This window comes from Formica exsecta, unplaced genomic scaffold (genome assembly GCF_003651465.1).
Source record: "Formica exsecta isolate Colony F162 unplaced genomic scaffold, ASM365146v1 scaffold122, whole genome shotgun sequence".
Classification (NCBI taxonomy): Eukaryota; Metazoa; Arthropoda; class Insecta; order Hymenoptera; family Formicidae; genus Formica; species Formica exsecta.
In genome coordinates, this window is record NW_021848556.1 from 3217239 (window position 1) to 3239233 (window position 21995).

The 21995-nt window shown below is 34.9% G+C and overlaps 1 protein-coding gene across 5 annotated transcripts in view; it reads right to left on the reverse strand.

The window, feature by feature from the left end:
• LOC115245220 (fasciclin-3) overlaps positions 1-20357 on the reverse strand; it is a 347872-nt gene extending 327515 nt beyond the window's left edge. Inside the window, exon 1 of one of the 5 annotated variants that reach the window (XM_029823437.1) lies at positions 18797-20357. In XM_029823437.1, the coding sequence (XP_029679297.1) occupies positions 18797-18890 (94 nt within the window). In that variant the 5' untranslated portion in view covers positions 18891-20357. The remainder of the gene's footprint in view (positions 1-18796) is intronic. The other 4 variants (XM_029823452.1, XM_029823446.1, XM_029823458.1 and 1 more) reach the window with 4 other exon arrangements.
• Positions 20358-21995: the final 1638 nt, after the last annotated feature.

The following is a 21995-nucleotide window of genomic DNA, read 5'->3' on the forward strand; positions in this document are numbered from 1 at the left end:
AGAGAGGGGGGGGGGGAAGGAAGGGAGAGAGAGACTAAAACTGCCAATTAATTTTTCTGTAATAAAAATTAATTCTACACATCTATTTTTGCAAACGTTTTAATAATATCCGTAAACAAATAAAATACTGATATAAAGTAAGTATAAAATACGATAAAAGTAGTAGTACGAATAAAGTTTATTTTGTATAAAGATAAGGACGATTAATATGATATTACATAAGACATCGTTCTCAATTTTGCATTCTAAGATAATTATTAGTCGAAAAAATATCAAGTTAAAAAAAGGTCACTGTATTTTTGCTGTCTCTCGCAATCTTAAGCAATATGCTACATTAGCAATTTAAATATTTTTTTATGGTAAGAACTCGTATCTAGAAAAAGAATGTAAAACAAACATTCTTAGCGAGCAACTCAAGCTTAAGATAAATTCATACAAATAAAGAATATTAATATCATCAAATTATCAGTAATATTCGCTGAATTACGAGTTAAATTGCGATTTTCTTAAACTATGAAGAGTTCTAGTTTGATTAAATAATCGTCACTAAAAATTTCAAAAACGTGTTGAATCATTCTGAGTGACGTATAAGACATCCTTTCGATACTTATTAATCGTTTTATCATCGATATCTAAAAATAACAAAAAAAAAAAGGATCTATTGTCCCGCTGCAAGACAGCGCTGTTTCACGTTGTACCTCGATGAATTCCTAGAATGCGTTCACGGTTACAAAGCGACACAGTGTCCAGGGCACTCTCGAGAGTACAGGCAGCGCAAAGCCGTGCGCAAAGAAAGAGGCTAACGGAGTAGAGGCTTTCGCCTACTCGACCCGAGAAACCTGTTCGACCGGTCTTTCTCGGCCGACCACTCTTATATACCTCTTTCTCGTTACTGGCTTCTTTTCCGTCGCTCTCTTCTCTCTCTCTCTTCTTTTCTCGCTCTGTCCCCTTTCAACTTCAACCCGATTCACGTAAACGCACACGAACGATACCGGCGCGTAAGCGAGTCGAAGAGGGAAGGAAAGAAACTCGCCGAGAACACTACGCCGCGATACTCGCGAGAGAAGAAGTACGTTCGTCTTCCTGGAATTCTCTCTTGTAAATCGGCATCCTCGGGATACGCGTTCGCCGCCAATTGACGAGAGATGCGTGTAATAGAGCAGAATTTTATACGCTCGCTCTAAAACTTGAAATTGCCACGGGCGTGATCTTTAAATTGGATATCGTTTATAGTTATGTATCAAATAAAATATTAATTCGTGAGTCACTCATTTCATTTCAAAACTCGATTTAGTAAATATTAAGTGATAATTTCTTTATTTCCGAGATTCGACATAATAATTATTAAGTAGAAATTGCTTTCATTAAAACAGAAAATATTTTAAATGTTTCGAACCACATATATCACGAGTTTTTATATCAATGACGTAGCGTTCATGTGTGCGGATCTAAAATAACGCAGCATTAATCGGCGATAAAAATACGTCACTTCATAAACCATAACAGATCCTCGTAACTATAGCTAATGCTTTCTCGAACTTTCGTTCCTGACCACCTTCCTCAGCGATAGATCGTTGAACTCTACAGGCAACCTTGAACCCTTCGACCGGCTTTCCTTGCTGGTACCTTGGTGCGAATGTTCTAGGAAGTATAACGACCGCGAGTAAAAGAGCTTCTCCCTACTGCCTCGCTCTTACGCTTTGTTCCTTCTTTCCTTTTTCTTGGGTTCTGGCGAAGGTTCGTTTCTCTCGTTAGGGTCAGTCCAGGGCAAACAGATCTAGAGACGCCATTCTGCAGTTTATTTTATGAAAAATGGGAAAAGTTCTTTTTTTCCCCTTAAATTATAACTGCGAAAGAATTGGAACCATTAACGATCATATCATGGCACCTTTGTGTAATTAGCTTTCAATTCGCAACCGTGATAATTCTAAATAATATGTCGAGATTATATGTATTATATTTTTTATAAATTATATATTCTATTTGAGAGTACAATGTTAATACTCAATCATCTACATTTTGTTCGAAATAGTTCGTTGATATTATGTGGTAATGATACTGAACGATGTTAAATAAGTCAAGTAACACGATTGGTCTTCATTTACACTATTTATCGGGTCTTAAGCTCTTTGTGGCTGAATAAGTCAGAGTGAAACAAGGTCACCTAGATTACGTCAGAGATTGCACCAGAATAACCTAGTTTACATCAGCCAATATTGCAAATTCGCATGGGAAAATAAATTGTAATAAACGTTGCTTTTGATCCTACTAAGCAAAATTTGCTCAAAATTATCAACCAAGGAAAATAAATTTCCATTATCTATTAATACTTTTGAAGTTCAATATGCCACAAATCTCTAACTTTCAATTGCGTTTGCAATTCGAGAATCATCAGTGCCACGGAAGAGCCATTCTTTTCAGTTTACTTTGGCAAGATCTATGGTCCAGAGGATACACGCGCGATCTCTGCGACATTGTGTACATTGAGAGATTACCGATATCTAAATTGACAATAAATATCCATCGTCCGCGAATCCCCTTCAGTAAACGCTCCGCTATATTAAACGTGCTCGCGGTCGCAGTCATAACGCCTTTTCACTTCATTCGCTTTGCAATCAACGAAGGTTTCGGTGCTAGAAAGTGTCGAATCGGCAACAACAAAGAAGTGGCCCCGGTAGTGCGTTAGCGACTGAGTAATTACAATCGAAGCACACCGTCTTCCCCATCACTGTAGATCTATGATAGCGATGGATATCCGAGAGAGAGAGAGAGAGAGAAATGAACACGAGTGAATGAACGGTAAGAAAGGGATACAGATAGCATGAGAGAAAGAAAAGAGAGAAAGGAGGGAAAGAAGAAGGAAGAGAAGGACACACACACACACACACAGAAAGAGAAGGGGGAAGGGGGGAAGAAAGTGTCAGTCTCTCGAAGGGAAGCCCTGGCGGATTGAAGAAGAATAGCCCGAAGGATGGAAATTCTCCAGCACGAGAGGTGGAGACAGAAGACTTTATTAACGTCCGAAGAAGAAAGGGACCCCTGACTGGAAGACGAAAGACATACACATTGGAGTGAATCGACGCCTACGCCGTGTACTCCATCCATCCCTTTTCGTATAACGGATTCGTCCCCGCCTCGATTTCGAGGCGATTCTGTTGGCTCGTGTCCCAAGGCGAGAAAACGAGGCTCCAGCTAAGGACGATTCTTTTTTTATGCAAAATGTAGAAGTTACGTTGATGCGCAGAGAAAATTCAAAAAATATCTTAAATTCTCATGGATATAACAGAGCTTGAGTTTTTAATGTCGTTCTATCGGAACGGCTATTCTCTAATATCTTTCTTCTTTTTTAATCATTTATTTAACGTGTAAATATAAATCGTACAGTTAAATGGAATTGTGTATAAAGTATCTCTCATTTTTTGACAATCTAGTACATGAAATCCAGATCTATGATCTTTAGTCTTGTTGTCATGATTGCATGATTAATGCCATTATCGTATCTCAAATATATGTTCAGTTCTCTTAATTGGTAATTCGGCTTCATCATCACCCGCCACACTCAGATGAGTAGTAATGGGAAGCTGTCTCGTGATGGAATGTGCGTTATGTTCGAAGTTTCACTCTCGGAACGTGCATCCGGTAACCATGTCGCCAATTCTCATCTGTCGAGAGAATTACACCATGCTGCGCATACTTGAAAGGTCTATTTTTAGAAGATCTTTGTAACGTTTACATGTTATAATTTTCTTATACTGTACATATAAAAAACATCTGAATCTAACGTATTTAAAATATTGCAATATTTAATCATATAATCGTTGTAAAAAGAAATCAATAATTTTTCTACGGTTTAATATTATATTGTACTCGTATGTATATTCTATTGTATAATATTTGATAAAGTAAGCAGAAAGATACATTTAAATATTGGATATTTCCATGTTCCATGTTTCTTCATTTATATAAATATTATATATATATTAATTATAAAATTTAAAAATCCGAAATATTTTTTACTTATATCTTCCGATTAAATATATAATGCAATCGACCGATTCAAGTGAACCTATAAGTGCCGGCCTTGAACCGTTGGATTCTAGCGGATTAAATATTATTGCAGTAACGATGTCAGTGTTATTGATGAGCGTTGGAGCGTTCGGATACGAGCGGAGGAGACAGAGAGAAAGAACGACGTTTCATTTCGAGTCTCTTCAAGAGTCGAACGTTCGATCGATCAACCAAAGGATAAAAGGCAATTATAACCGATGAAAAGGTAGACGGTTGGTTTTAACCCGGCTTCGCGCGTCCGCTTTCATTCCGACGACGACAAACGAGGAAGTAACAGAAACAGTCAAGTCACGACTTTCTTCGTGTTCTACACGAAGAAATGTACCTTGCTCTCTCTCTCTCTCTCTCTCTCTCTCTCTCTCTCTCTCTCTCTCTCTCTCTCTCTCTCTCTCTCTCTCTCTCTCTCTCTCTCTCTCTCTCTCTCTCTCTCTCTCTCTCTCTTCCTCTCTCTCTCTCTCTCTCTCTCTCTCTCTCTCTCTCTCTCCCGCTCGCTTCACTTCCTCTCGCGCGTTCTCCTTCTTCCTCTCTCGGCTTGCATTTTTTTCCTCGACTAGAACTTACTCAAAGTAGCAGAACGCAGTTTAACGACGTACCGGCCGCTGCTAATTTATCGAATGGAACTGGCGCGAGCGAAAATCGACGCCCGAATCGCCAAACGAAAAAGCTTTCAACGAACGAGCCAGTTAGCTACTCTGCGAACTTTAATTGCGCCGCATCCGCTCCGAGTTTGCACACGCTGTGTTTGCTCTTCGGGTGGGTTTGATCATCGCAACTTGACGGCATTTCGGAATGCATGGCGATCGACGTGTTTGTGTGTGTGTGTGTGTATGCACAAACCTTTTCCGGTAAAATAAGAGAGAAAAAAATTAAAACTATTCGTCTTAAATAAGAGAAATAATTGTTCAACTATAACTGATTAAAAAAAAATGTTTTGACAAACCGCGCTTCAAAAGTGCAAAAAGATGAATGTTAAAGATTATTAAAAATCGTAACGCGTAAATTTTGATACTCGAAACGTTATTGCAGTTTATCAAAAAAAGATAAACAAAAATGTATGAATGCATTTGTCAATGATGGATATCTTGTTTATCTTTTTTGTCCTCTATTTGTAAGTTTTCCACTGCCAATCTAACTGAAATTGCCAATTTAGATAGCGGCTGATTAAAATAACCATTCATGCATATAACTGTCGCGTATTTTCAAACAACAAATGTTTATAAACTTGCATCCGATTTTTATTGAAAAAACACGGAAAAAAACGCTATTTTCGCGTACTGAATTGATAGCGTTAGTTTAGATTCGACGCAAATAGTCATTCGCTATTTCAATTTACACGCAAACGCTGTGGTATCAAAATAAAATGCGATATATACAGTGGATTATCTGAAATCATAGCAAATTAACTCTTTTTGCGGGATAAGAGCGAAAACGGATATCGCGAGATAACTCACCGGTTAGCGCTGATATGTAAAAGCAATTTGCCAACGCACGTACGCGCAGCCTCGTATTATGTAGAGCGTATTTTGCGATTTACATGGCAAGGCCTCGTTGCAGCGCCGATCGATTTTCTGTCCAAAAAATAATATTGATATACGAGAGAGCTAGTCGATTCTAATCGTTCCGAGAGAATCGGCGGCGAGCCGTACAATGCCAACGATGATCGGTACGTCCGCAACACGTTGTGCATCTTCCCCGCGCCTATATAACGCACACACGCAGAGTGTCCCAGAATTATCATGCTTCCTCTCGTCTGCATATAATGTCCAAATAATTAAAAATGGCCGTTCCAGAGACGAAGCAGAAACAAAATTAAAATCTCAAAAATCACGTTGGAAACTTCGTCAAATTTCGAGTATTCGAGTAAGCAAAACACCTTATTTTCCAGCTATTTTCGAATCTATTATTTTTCAGAATTCAATTATATAAAATAAAACTCTTCAATTTTAAAAATTTTAAAAATATGTGAGTTTAAATTAAAACTGGCCAAATGTTAATTGAGAATTGCGGTATAAAAATTTATGTTAAAAATTAATTATAAACTGTATACAGAATGCGTGATATTTTGGACATTTAGTAACATATATTTTCAATGCAAATGTTCAAATAAATTCATAGATTTAGTCGAATTTAGGATAGAATGTATGATATTATACTTGAAAGAAAGCACAATGAAATTTTGAGTCACCCTGTATGCTTGCACACGGCCATAGTCATCGCGACGTACTATATACATTGAGACGACGTATGTAACCATGTTACGAGGAACTCGGTTCATGTTCATCGAACGACCGCCCCGTCACAGAACGTCGAAGTGGAGCATGCCAGCGAATCACGCGACTACAAAGCGGAGAATTCAATGCGATTAACGGTCGTTAGGGATCCTCGCTAATTAGCTAGTCGTGACTTTGTTCGATTACCTGCGACCGGAATCTATCACTAACAAATTTCCGGAAATATCGTCTTTAATATCGACGAGATCTAATGACTTGATTCATTCAACGGAAAATTCCATCACAATCTTGCATTTATTCTGCACACGTCGATATTAATAATCTATTGCAATTGCGCAGTAATTTCAAGGCCAACTGACTTTATTCAACGTCAATTGGCTTTGAAAATACCGATTCCCATTGAGATAGATATTTATTAATAAATCTTTTTTCTGTTTTTAATGCGTGCACATATATGTACATAATGTATCCATTTCGTATACATTCCTATAAATCGGATTATATATGTGTATATAATGATCGTATTTTAATTATTAACTCAGAGCATATTATTTTAATATATTATATATTATTGTGCAATTATGTTTATAACGCTTTTGCTGCCAAGGCAATAATTCGAAATGGCATAAATCACTATCAAGATTTTTCTCTTGCATCTTTTTTTAAGCAAATGCGCTCAAATTAATACATAGATATCATAAAGATATTAAATTCTTCGTCGCTATCGGAGATTAAATTTCAATTAACTTATTATTAGTCCAAGTGTAGCGACCCGTTAACCCACATTGCTCGGTTAACGAAGCTCGGCATCGCTTATGAGAGCAATGCGCTCTGGCTGCATTCCTGGGGAGGGTAAATTCCCCGACGATAAATGCTAAAAGCGCATAGATTCATCATAGAGATTTACAGTGGCCGTACGGCCTGGAATCGTATTTTCCAGTATTAGGAGAAGAGATGGGCGAGGCTCGTTTTCCCTCCGGCCAACGTATACATACAAACAGACACATATCGTGAATTCGTAGCAAGCCCATTACTACCAATAACAGTTACATACTTTACGATGACATGTGTATACCATCCCGTTAGAAGCTCTCTGTCTCTCTTTCTCTTACTTATACAATGTTACAATACATAATCAAAATAACCGTTAAATCATTCGAAAGACGTATAAAATTCACGACGCATTTGAAGAAACTAATAAGCCTAAAAACATTTTTTAGCCGCTTTAAAAATAATATTTAATAATAATGTATGTAGAATAGAAATAATAATTAGTCAAATGTAGCAATCTTCGAAAGATATAGAAAGTTCAACAGAAATTATTTCACCAAGTATCAAGCGAAAATTGAAGTTTTCAACCGTGTTAATGATGACGATATTATATTTAGTCTGTTAATTTCACTAACTTTTTTATGAAGAATTATCGTATATATTTTTATCAATACATTACATTATTCTTTGATATATAAAATTTTATATTTTTGGATGATATTAAATTGTTTATTATGTAGAATTTGCATGTTACCATATGTCCAGATGTTTGACAAGCAAAAAATAATTTACCGGAATACAGGCGATATTTTAAAATCAAGTATACTCTCGATATTGAAATACGAAGAGCGTAGCGTAGTAAGTTGGCGAGGTGCTCGAAATGTTCACGCGTTCGAACGGCGAACACCTATATGGTGGTAAAAAGGAGATGCCTCTTCCAAATTGCATTTGCAATTCAGATGATATAACGGCGATGTTTATCTCGCGATATATTTTCGATATCGACCGAATGAAACCGGATATCCCCGAATTTAGAACAGACCTCCTATATCATGTACATTCGTGGCTCGTTTCCTTTACGATACGCTCGATACGTCAACTACGCAAAGATATAATTCAACGATGTGACATTAACGCTAACATCATTAGAACATTTAAATAAAAAACCAAAATAGTTGTTTCTATCAGTAATTGTTGCGGTTATATATCTATATCCAACATATTGTATTTCTACGTTAAAAAACATCATGTGCATTAACTCGAAAAAAAAAAAAAAACAACAGAAATCAGCGGAAACGACAAATGTTACACGCGACGTTTTTACCTGGAAGCAAATTATTAATATAAACGCGCACACTTTTTTAATGTAATCATGTGCCTGAACTAAATATAATATATTAGTATATTATTTTATAATTAAATAATATAAAAATTATAATATTTTTAAATAACAAGAGAAAGAAAATAATTATGATTTCAAATGCTAGATATTTGTATTTAAATATATCATTAAATTATATAAATAAAAACCATACAAATTTTTTCTCATTTATTTTACCTGTTATTTAAAAAAAAAAAAGTGAAAATTGGCATTGGACAATGTCTGCGGATATAATCCCCAAATGAATCAATAAGTATGAAAAGCGTAAAAAGTATGAGAGTGTCGTTAAAACTTCCGTAAAATGAAAATAATAAAAAACAGTAACAAATTTTCGATCAAATAGGATCTTGGCTGTTTGCCCGCTTCCAAATGATGCCCGCGCCATCGAAAACGTCGCGTCGACGCCTAATTGCAAAAACCCCGACGAGAATGTAATTGACTCAAATCCTGCTCGCGAAGCGTGTGCTCTAACGAGACACGCGATTATTATCCGCATATATCGAAGCGAGCTGCTGACTGCGACAAGTGATACAAATCATGCCAGATGCGACTTAATTAGCTCGCACCTGAGAAATCGGCAGATAATATTAGCTTCGCGCTGAATGTGTGAATTTGCGGAAGAAAAAACAAGATATATAAGATTAATAACTCTTGCACCTAATTCGCTTTTAAATAAAAAAAAAAAGATAATACATTAATTATCACTCATATATTACATATAAAAAAATTGCCCTCATCGTATTAAATCGGTTACATAGTAATTCTCAAATGTTAAAGGTATAATAATTTATTAATATCAAGTTCACGTAAACCTTGCATTCTATACGAGATTACAATTTATCGTTATAATAACCGGGTGAAAAAAAAAAATAAATAAAAGAGGAGAATATGAAGCGTTCATCGTCACGGCGGAAAAATACTGACAACACACTGATGCGCGTGCAACGAATGCCATTGCGTAATCATGGCGAGGGGAAAGTCGCGCGAACGAGAGCGTTCGGTTGACTCGCGTGCGCTGCTCTTTACGAGGTCCCTTTCCGTGACCATGTGCTCTTTAGGCCGGGTCAATATCCTCCTTTCATCTGCTCGACCACGTACAATTAAGCTCTACGCAAGTGCCCGTTGATTAGAGAAGACTCACATATCGTATAACTAAGAGTTGCCGGACTTATTCCCAACTGTTCACATCAGCTATCTCGAATTTTTCGCTGGGACGATTCATCAATCGGTCAAGTTTGTTTATTTTTCTCGTTTTACTTTGTAAATCAATGTATGTTTTATCGATGATTTTTTTTCTTTTTAAAAGCTAAGTTCTAGTGATTTATAAATTGTCCATGTTCGAAAAAATTTCATAAATTTGGTATTCTGATTAATTCAAGGATAATATTAAATATCTTTCAAAAGCTTATATTACATTAATTTCTCCAAATTAAATAATGTATTTTCTAGTTAAATAATGTATATTATTTTTAATTAGTTTATTTAATAGTTGCTACAAAAAATCGCGGCATACTAAAGATACCTGATAAATGATATAAAAACCAGAAACACACATCATCCATCGGCAATATAAATTATATAAATATATATTAAAAATTAAATCTTCGATCATTTGATTTGTTACACAGAATAATACATATATAAAATACTATTACTACCGTAAAATATGATCACATTTTTTTGTACAAAAGTTTATTATTTTCCGCTTGACGGAACATCCGCCTGACCCCTTTTATATTAAAAGCTCCTTATTTTATAATCATTATTTTATAATAAAGTGAATAAATTTATATCGTTTTTATAGTCTATATATACGATGAGATAGAGCGATTAAGTGAAATATCTAAGATGATTATAGGCCATATTTCATGTTTGATCGCATTTTTTAGAACAAAACATGAAAGAATCCGAACCGTTTTCCTAATAAATCCGCTTAGTCCGTATCGCCGTATATCTGACATGAATTCCGCTATAAGCGATTGAACATAACGCGATAGTGCGTGTTTTCGCAGCCAGTCTCGAAGCTCCCGCAATGCCATTAGAAAACGCTGCTGCGCGGATGTCACGATATAAATACGCGATATCGATGCACACGTAATCCGTTGTGCATGCAGCATGCAGATGTACACCGATATTACGAGCTCAGTTATACGTACATGAATTTATATAACTGTGTGTATAATATATATACATATATATGTCTATATTATGTTCGCGCGGTGTATATGTATATGTTAGACAGTACATTTGCAAGGACTATAAATGCTTTAAAAGCGCATTTCTCGGCGCAACCCGATTCACTCGCCAATACAGATATACATATCTTTTACTCTACCATTAATATGTTGCGAATCGCTGTTATCCCGCTCACCGAGATTTTCAAGTATTGAGTATCGAGATAGATGATGAATTTTCTGGCGTATAAGCTAGCCAGACGAGAGAAATGAAAAAAGTGCACTTGCAGTTTTAAAATTTTCAAAAGAATGAAAAAATTCTAGATTAGAGAAATAATCACATATTAAAATGTAATTAAATAAAAAATATGCCAATAATATTAAATTTCATACGAAATTGCAAAACGTTAATATTATTAAATTAGAATTATTATTTCAGTATTGGAATTAACAGGAAAAATCTGAAGTTTACAATGCATGCACGTACGCAACACACATATACACCCCTTAAAATTGTGAGAATTATATTCAACAAGTTTTTATAAGTGAAATAGTAAAGTTGAAGTTATACATAAAGTGTCTCAAGAGAATCCACGTAACGGCGTACGCAAGGCCATGATACCTATTAGAAGAGATCTCGTCATATAGTTGCAGTTTCAGTTCGCCTCGAAATAAGCAAAAGGGTAGGAAGTTTCAGTAGAATCCCCGAGAGAAATCTCTATAACTCTATAGCAAACGCGCGTCGACGAAATATACATACATACATATATCCGAGTTACGCCACAAACGTTTCGATTTAATTGTTTACGTCCGCCGCCCGCTGGAAATACCGAAGCGAGTTGCCGGTCGAGAGCAAACAAAGGAAGTTAGGAACCCAGAAAAAGGGCGTACGATTTGTTGGGCGTAATTTAAGAAGTTCAAGCGACAAAGGTGCTGTCTAAAATAGTCACCGAACCTGTTCTGCGAAATAACCTGCTGGTCCGGCGTGAACGTGTGTACGTGCGTACACACTTAAGTGTAATGATACAGGTGTGTGTGTGTGTATGTGTTCAGGTCACGCAACGAACACATCAATAAAGTTAGAAAGCACCTGCTGTGTAACTTCTTTCGTGACAGAGCGTTTCACCTTCCAAACCGACGCATCCGTCCGACTTGTTTAGATTTATACCTCATCGACTATGGTCATTCGTTATTTGACCTGTTCCACGAACAAGACAAAAAAAATGAAACGTAAAAAATATAAACGATCAATAGCTATTATTGTATATTTCAAATATATTTGACTAAATAAAGACCGTTTACTTCAACAGTATATTAGACAGAGAATTACAAAAATTAAAACCTTTAAATTAAATTTCAATGTTAATAAATAACGAAATCGCATTTTCAACTTTAAGTCGATTGTTAAAGCAAAAAAATTTACCATAAATAATCACACGCCGTTATACATCCGCTACAAAAATATTGATTCCAAATTAACTAGTAAGAAAACCGGTTTAAGTGAATGGCCGCTTCTCGGGTACATTTGTACTCAGTCAGCATACTGATAGTTCGCCTCGGTGTGTGTTGCTTACATGCTGAGTGCAAGCGTACCAGTATCAATATACTCATTTGTATCAATTATTTTTGAATCTCCTATGTAATAATATTATTTTTTATTATATGTTTTTAATATATGTATAACATTCGATATATTGTATTATTCGAAGAGAATAAAAGATTACAAAATTATTAAATATCGGTTTAAATATTATTTAAATTAATAAATAAAACCATTTTTTAAATCCAATTTAATTTATATTTTGTCTCGTAATAATTGAATAACTAAGTCATATATGATTGCGGATTTTATTACGTAAGTTTTTGTCTTATTGTGTTTGATTTCTTTATAAAATAAAAACAAGAAAAATCGCTCGTGTTATATAAAATAAAGTATAAAATAAAGTATTATAAAATATTAAGTTTTTTTTTATCCTTCATGATAATCATTGATAGCTCCCTTGATAATAATTGCTAATAATTAATAATAATTGTTATCCGCTATGCGTCATTAATAGCATATATTACAAAACTATGCGTCAAAGTATTATTCACTGCCTGCAATTATACAGTTCCTGGAACCGTTTTGTACATAAAGCACTACGAATCTACAGAAATACGTGTTTCGAATAATCTCGATATAAAATACAACATATTCTATGTCAGCATTTTTTTATTAATTTCGTTAAAAATATTTTTCCTGTAAAATTAATAAATCACATTCATACAGCATGTGTGTGTATATATGTGATAAAATCTACATAAATTTATATATAAATCTAGAAAATGTGTATGTACACACATACATACACACGAATTTTAATTATATACAACTTATCTCTCTTCTTCTTCTTTATAGATAACATTAATTGTGTAACGGGTGCTCAGATTACATAGGGGAGTTTGGACTAATTAGGGCGCTGCCCTGTTTCATAATGTAACCCACATTCTTCCATATTTACGTTGTAAGATAACCGAGAGTGCAATGACACTACGCTTACTTAACCATCATTGACATCAGCTCTTTCAATTTAATATTTTCCTTACACATCGAATTTAAAACATCGTTCAAGTAACTAAATTATGCCATCATTTAAGCAACTAAATTATACTATGCTTTGTGTGCATGGTTTTTAATTTATATAGTTTTTATTTTATATAATCTTTACGTTCAATTATTTTGTATTTTATCTCTGTGATTTTCTCTTTGTCTCTTCCAAAATGTATTCAATAGGTAAATGTTTAATTGTAATATGAAACACACAATTGCTTCCAATTTGTATACGAATGCAAATCACACAAATTGTTGCTGTTATAATCAACATCATTGAAAAATGATAGCAGCAGTTACGAGATGATGGATGAAGGATTTATTCTGCCAATATCAAGAACTACTCGTCGATCGAAGCGTGAACAAGTGGTAGAAATTATGTTGACATAAAACTTCTAGTTTATTCAGCTGATCTATTTTGCGTAAAACAATCATAATCTTATTGTAGAAACTAAATATATAGCTATTAATATAGCTTGCTTTTTGTTTTGACAAGTGCACGATTCGAACGTGTAATGCGATAAAGCATTACACGTTCTCTGTCTTTCTTCTTCGCGCTCCGAATAATATCTGATAAGATTACTTAAACAGCGCGTATCAGTCGTCGTATACAGTTTGTGAAAGATTCGCCATATATTTTATCCAGCGGAAAATCCTCAACGCAAAAAGATTATATATTTTCCGTAAAATCTGGAATCGACTACTGCTCCATAACTTTGTGGCGATTCGGTTTACAAAACAAACTCGAAACTCGTCCGCGTTCGGCCGGATACAATCGCGTACATCCGAAGGCCGACAGAAAATTTTCAAATATACTCACATACCCGGTAGTTCTGGCAGAATACTTCTTTCGTATTTATCCATTCGAAGGTATGGTTTTACCAACAACCGTGCGCGTATCAAGTATCGAATTTAAACCCTCAGTCTCATCCACTTCCTCTTCGCTTCGAACAATATCATCCCAATATTACTCTCTCTCTCTCTCTCTCTCTCTCCCTCTCTCTTTCTCTATCTTTCTCCCATCTCTTTTCGTTCTACTTTGTATCCTTCCCGCTGTGCACACTCTGTAGACATAAATATTCTCCCTCAACCAAACAAGTATTTTTTTACTGGCTTTCGGAAATCTCCTTCCACTTTTTGCAATATTTTTGCAGCCTGTGGTGGCCTATAGTCTTTCGTAAATACAAAACACACATGTCGACGTAATGACTTGTAAAGAATATCAGATAACGAGGAAAATAAATTTTTTTCCGAGAGCTTTTTTCGAACATTAATGCTTTATACTATTTTACACAGGAAGAAATAAAATTCTTTCTCAATAAATGTTAACAAAACAACGAAATTTTGATAAAATAGAGAGTAACAGATTTACAATTTCTAAAATGAGAAATATGTATTATGTTTGTTAAGTAATTGCCTTATATATTGCCATAATTGCCTATGTAATATCATATATTATTGTTTGGAATTAAAAATTTATTTTTATTTTTTCTTATAAGTTAATGAAATAATTTTATACGTCAGAATTCCACTTTTCGTTAAGTATTTTCTATAGAATAGAAAATGTTTCTATACTAGTTCAGTTTTTATTTCATCGATGCACATAAGTACACGTATACGTTGCATTTACGATCAAAGTCAAAGCAACCAACAACTGGCATTCATCGACCGACTGACTGACTCATTCTGTTCTCGGAATTAAGTTATGACATGCATGACCAAATCATAATAATTCGTCGTTAAGTACATGACATCATTTGCTACAAGTGCCTCGAAAATTACGTCTCGCGTGATAATAGTTCTACGCGCGTGAGATAGATCTCAACCGACCACAAAAAATGCAAGATGCGTCAACGAATTTACTTGGAAAGCATCTTACGTTTTAATTGCAAGTATATCGTGCACCTCACGTCCAGCATTTGCGATTGCATCATATTTATATCGACCTTTTATTACAGCTCAAGGCGAACACGAGTTTAATCGACAAAAGGCGAGTTTGTGCAAATGTGACCTGCAATGTGACCTTAAACTTTCCAAGGCGTATTTCAGATCATTTTACGATGGCACGCACGCAATCTTGTTACATACGCGTGGCATTTTTACACATCACGTTATTTCTACCGAAATATGTATTATATGTATATATCATGAGCATCGATCGTCGCGCGATACACGTGTTCAGAATTACATTAACAGATTTTTTACAAATTGTCATATTTCGAATGTGTGTGTGTTTCCATTTCATATTATTTTTAACTTTGAAACACACTAAATATTGCAAAACGAATTAGCTTATTATATAAATTAACTTATTAACGAATTAACTAGCACATTATGGTAGTATAATATTAATATAGCACGCTCAAAAAATTTTAAACAGTTAAAAATTTATATATATGTATATATATATATTGAAAATGATCAGATTTTTGTATTAAAATAACAGATTAAATCATAATCTGCATAAAGTCTGTATATAAACGTAAACGTAATTCTTCGTGAATTATATCGCACATAAAGAGCAAATAGAATAATGGTATCAGCTGTTGCTCGTTGTTAGATCGATAAATGCCAGTTATTGGATTCGTCTTATACCTGTGTTATGATAAACGAACTTGTTTCGCGTCACTTTATATGTACGGCAAATGAGGAATATGATGTAATTAAATAGAGAAGAAAGAGATTAACGGAAGATTTCGAATAAAGATTTTACCGTTTCACACGACAATCGAATTCAGATGATACAGCGGATCAAAAAGACGAATATCAAATCGAAATAGCATCAAATTTATCAGCCATAAAACGAGATGTTCAATCTATAACGGTATTATTAATTCTATCTAAAAATAGCTTTAATCTGTTGGAATAATATTCCAGTTGCCTTTAATATACACCAAAGTCCGAGCTTTTATTTAATATTTAACCAACTAATCTAATTTTTCATTAATCAATAAAAAAAATATCTTTAGAACAATTATCCTGAAAATGTTCGAAAAATGTTGATCAAATCAAGTAAAATTATGACTTTCTATTTTTATCAAAAATAACAAGAAGTTTTTGTTCGCTTAAGAATTAATCTCATTTGTGAAAAATAGTGTACCGAGTATTTCGATGTGCTCATCCCTAAATAAGACCTGTCCCGATAATTGCAAAATAATCAACGTCCCGAAGCTTTAATTGGTTGCGACAGGTTATTCGCAGGTAACGAGAAATTTTCTTCGATTATATCGTAATATTAATTGTTTATCCAGCCAACGCTTTTCTATAAATAATCGGTTGTTATTTCGTTCATTAATAGATCGCGTAAAATAATTAAAAGTAATTTAATATAAAAATATTTAAACAAAGTTCAGAGCGCGCTTAAAAAAAATTTACGCCTTTAGCGTTAATAGTTTAATACACGTAATAATTTTTCAAAATCATGAATCATTAAATCATAAAATATAGATTTATGATATAACAAATTTTTTATAAAATTATATTTTTTTTAACAAATAAAAACTGGATTTATATATGGATTCCGTACCAATAAAAATCTTACGGATGCAAACGAGCAAATCAATTGATATATACATATATATCCGTTTTCACTAAATCAGAACTTTTCCATATCGCGAATTTATTAGCCGCTATAAAATGTCCTTGCAAATTAATATAAATTAATAACAATAAATCCTATTTTTTAGCAAGACATCCATTCTGCGCAAATAAATTATTTTAATTTTATAATATTTCCAATATAATACACATTTAAAAATCTTTCAACGTTCGTTCTAATTCATTTTTTTCTAACTAAAAATCTTTTTTTCAATGTAAGCTACGTAACAAAGTTTCTATGAAAAATCGATTCTATAAAAAGATAGCAATCATGGAAAATTATGTTTCCAAATAAAGTAAAATACCTTGTCTCTTTCTTTCATTTTTGATACTGCTTAAATTTTAAATCGAGTTACTTAAGCGAAATTACTAGTGCGATATTAAAAAGATCCTTGGATATGTTGAATTGATTCGAACAGACGTCACGAAAAATTTTTAATTTTGTGATGGTAAATAGTTTAAAATTTATTATAAAAAAAATATTATAATCATTCGTGAAATTTTTTTGTTTTACTATATTATTTTACCATCGCGTTAATTTAAAAGCGATTGTAATACAAAGAATGCACATATCGATATAACTCTCCAGGGAGAATATATATACTATTGTGACTCCTACCATGTTTCGTTATCTGATTCGATGATCGATTAGCTCTAATCTACTGTACTGCCACAAGGAACCGTTTTGTTTCGAAAGCGAGATACGTGTACAACAGCAATATCTCGTATCATGCTCATAATCATTTTTCAAATATATACCATATTGATATCAAAATATATTAATCACTTTGAATTTTACATTATAGTTAAATGCGCTATTAATCGGAGATATCACATCTCATAAATATCTTCCTAAATTTCTACATTCATTTTGTATTAATTATATCTGTATTTTCTGCGTTGTTAATTCCCTTTCCAGTATTCGCATATCTTATATTCATTTTATTGCACATTTCGGCTGAATTTATTATACATTTACATCGCGCAAAAAATTATCTGCAAAATATTATAAGAATGGGATGAGATTCATCTCGAATGTATCATATTTTATATTCACCATAATCATGTTCCGTCTGACAAATTTTGCGCATTATGCTATAACGCGCTACCAATCGTCTGCCTAGTTTCATATATTTAATATTAATATCACGCTGTTAATCGACCGTCGAATTATATTCACGTATTATATTCACATCAATTATACATATATACGCGGAATAGCTCGCCGATGTTACATTACATTTACAACGCGCCATTACCCACGCTCCGAATTTGTTTCGCTCGAAACGGACGCATTCAGGAGAACACAAAATCTCATCCTGGCTTTCGCGACACGCCGAGTTGGATAATCTCGTCGATGACGATGTCGCGTGCATTTGCGTTTTCCCGCCAGCGTTTATATTCATTTCGTACGTCGTCGCGTCGTTCCGCGCAGAAACGCACACAACGTGAAGTGAACCACCGCTGCACATCAAGCCCCTTTTCCCGCTTCTTCTTCCTCTTGTCAACTTCAAAGCACTCGCGAATTTTTCCCACGAGTTTCCCTTTCCCGCGAATCTTCAACGCGATGAGAGAATCCAACGAGAGGAAAAGTTACGAGAAGCCGCCTGTCATTTGCTTAAATGCGTTTGCTTTCCGAGATAACGATCGCAAAGAGATCATAAAACTATATCTTTCGGTCTTTTTCCAAATACGTCGAATCGTACGATATATATTCGACGGCGATTAATAGCGAGATATAAACGGTGATCGTTTTATTGACGGTCGGAGCAAAATTAAACGTACGTCAAAAAAGCGCATTATATGATGGATATGTAAAGTCACAATAAAATCTCATTATAACGAATTCCAATGGAATGAAGTTTGTCACGATTTCATTATACATGAGACATACACACCGATGACGTTGTCGGCCAACGTGCATTCAAATTATGATATTCGTCATAACGAGATTTCACCGTGTGATGTTAACTTCGTCGCGCACCTTTAACAAACGTCGCACACAGCACGGCGAGGACACAGGCCCAGACGGTGGTCGTCATCATCTTGCAGCGGCCAGTAGTTGGCTTCATGCACATCACAAAACGAAACACTCGGAAACTGATTTTTTTTTTTTTTTTTTTTTAGTCGCGAACTTCAGGCGTCAACTCCGCGAACAGTCGCGAATGAACACAAGAAACTCGATGGTGGCGTGATTTATTCGACGCGGACGAACGAGAGATATCGGCGGAGAAGCGCGTCTTGGTCGATCCGAAACGTTAATCCGTATTCGGGAATCGTCGTCGCGTAAACGTCGAGACGATGAAGGACCGAGAGGTGCGAACGAGAACGACCGGTGAGCTCGACGCGCGAAGACCGTCTGTCGCGCGCTTTACTTTCGGGACACTTCGTGAGACTTCGGCGGCCAGCCGAGATCGCCCGAACACCCCGCCGATTCCCCCACCCGTCGGCCGCGCTCGGGCTACACTACCTTTATACACCGTGCGTGCCTACTTTCTCGTTCCATAACCTTCCCCTATCTCACGCATGTCGCATCGTCGCGTACGTACGCGTGTCTACGTATTCATTTCGAGGCATACGCGCGATCGAACATTATCCTTGAATCGACGAATTTGTTGTATCGCATGTATCCTCCGCGAACGTGTCATTCTCTAGCGGCCTTTCTATTCGAATTATACATACGTAACGCGATATATAATTCAAGATGCACAGCTACTTCACGCTATAACTAACACATATACCGACAAGCTCGAAAAGCGAACGAATAATAAATTATTATCGCGCGAATATCAATATTCGTCTAAATAAATTCCATAGATATTTCTGATATGCCGAATAATACTCGATATGATTCGATCGAATTAATGACGCGTATTGATGTACTCTTAAAGAATTTTATATCTTTTACCGACGTTATTCCGTAACGCGCGTTCAAAGCAAATAAATTACTTCCATTCGACGCAAATAATTAATCCCAATCGCGTTTATTAGTACGACGATCATGCGTCGTTCAATCATGTCCGCGAGGAATGTGTCCTTGACAACAAAAACACGGAAAAGATACGAAGCGGTCGCCAACGCTGCATATCTTGAAACGACAAGAGACGACATAACAGATACATTTACGCATAATACAACGGCCCGATTGTTTTCTCGACTCTCCCAGCATTGCACGCTTTACGGACGATATATTATAAGACGGATTTTTTCTTTTTTTATCTATACCATAAATCGACGTTTCTCCAAATAACCGATGTATGTACAACACACTAGATGGGCATGATTATTAAATACATGTATCTCTATTTCCGATTCGTTTTCACTAGACAGTGAATCGATTCACTTCACAGTGGTCGGGTTCGACCGACAAGACACGAAATATTCAAAAGGTAATATTCTAATATACGTAATGTACATCGAATATACACGCGGGACATTAACGTACGAGTAAGTATCGTAAAAAGTTTTCGACTGGACACTCGCGCGATAGCCGAAATGGGACTAAACAAGAAATTGTCTCGAAAAAAGCGAGGAGGCAGGAGGCAGGAGGCCGTGTGCAAAAGAAGGGAGATTCTCGGAAGCGAGCTCGGCCGGCGACTAGAGCTGTGTACATGTATGTGTGTGCTGATTCGTTTCGAAATGTATGTATGTATTGCATTACGTCGAATACGGTAATTTCTGTAGAAACTGAAACGAAATAAGCGCGCGATCCTAAAAAGGGATAGAAACATACGAAAGAGAAGGAGCGAAGAAAGAGATAAGCTCGCTCTCGCTTAATGTAAACAAAGTGGCTGAATTCGCTTCCGAGAATTTTTTTCCCGTCTTTGCCTCTATATATTTTTTTCGATATAACTTCTCGCTCAATATAATCTCGATCGTCGTGAAAAATAACTCAAACTTTTCGCGATTCTTACTCGTGTCATATACGCGTTACACGCGTAATCTCTTTCTCTATCTCTCTCTATAATGCTATCAAGAGTGATAAATCAATTATCTAATAAATATTGCAAAACATTTATTAATAATTAGATACAAAAAATTATATACGATATTTCTTTTCTTTTTTTTCTCTCTTTTTTTGTATATTCGATACATGTATTTATTAATGTCGAATTTATATTTAATCAAACGGCGCGGTAGTGTCGCGACGCCATATACATATGTATGCGTTAATTTCACATCATAGAAATTAGCGCCAAATTAACGCACGTCACGACAGCCATATTTAATTTGCACAACATGAACTCGGAATTTCGGAATCGGACTACAGTATTCGATCGGAATTGGAAGTGAAAAGTTTAATTATCTTCGCACTTGTGGTTTGTAAATTTAAAATGTAGATTTAATCGCGATCGAGCATCACGTGAGTATCGAAGAAACGATATCAGATTACATATATATTACGGTATCTCGTGAGTTTCAAAAAGACGGAATCAGTCTATATTGCGGTACAATATTGCAATCATAAAATATTCACTCTCGCGATATAACCTATTTTTCAATAATTTGATTTATTATCGAGTCATGATTTGATGTTACTAAAAATAAATATTGCCTGCAAGTAAACATATATATAATATCGAGACTGTCGACAAAAATATTCGTTGTGTATGTATTATGCGTTGATACAGTATCATCATATCAGTTATGCGAATTTGTCGAGCAAATTGTCAATCACACTTTCAATTGTATCACATATTGTGTATTAAATATATAAAATTCCCGAAAGATTTTTCGAATATAAATATTGCCTGATGTATAGTATCGGGAGTGTCAAAAAAAAGTATCAGGCGATCATCAAGTTAACTCTCTCTCTCTCTCTGCACGAGTCTTCAAATATTATTCAAGTAAGTATATTAATAAACGGAGAAATTAAGTTGCAACCGAATAGATATATTGCCTATAAATAAGCACGTAGCATCGAGAGTTTATAAAAAATATCAAATAATTATCGTATAGAAATATTGTATATCGCGTTGATAGTGTAACAATTACTAAGTCACTAGGGAAACAAAAGATTTAAATTTTAAAGGATAATATTTAAAATAATCATATTTTCTTTCGCATTCTTTTTTTATATATAATCAACTCGAAATTGTCGAAATTCTCAATTGCATTTTTAAAAATATATAATTGTTCTAATATATTTATTTTAAAAATACTATTAGATCTAAAAATACTAC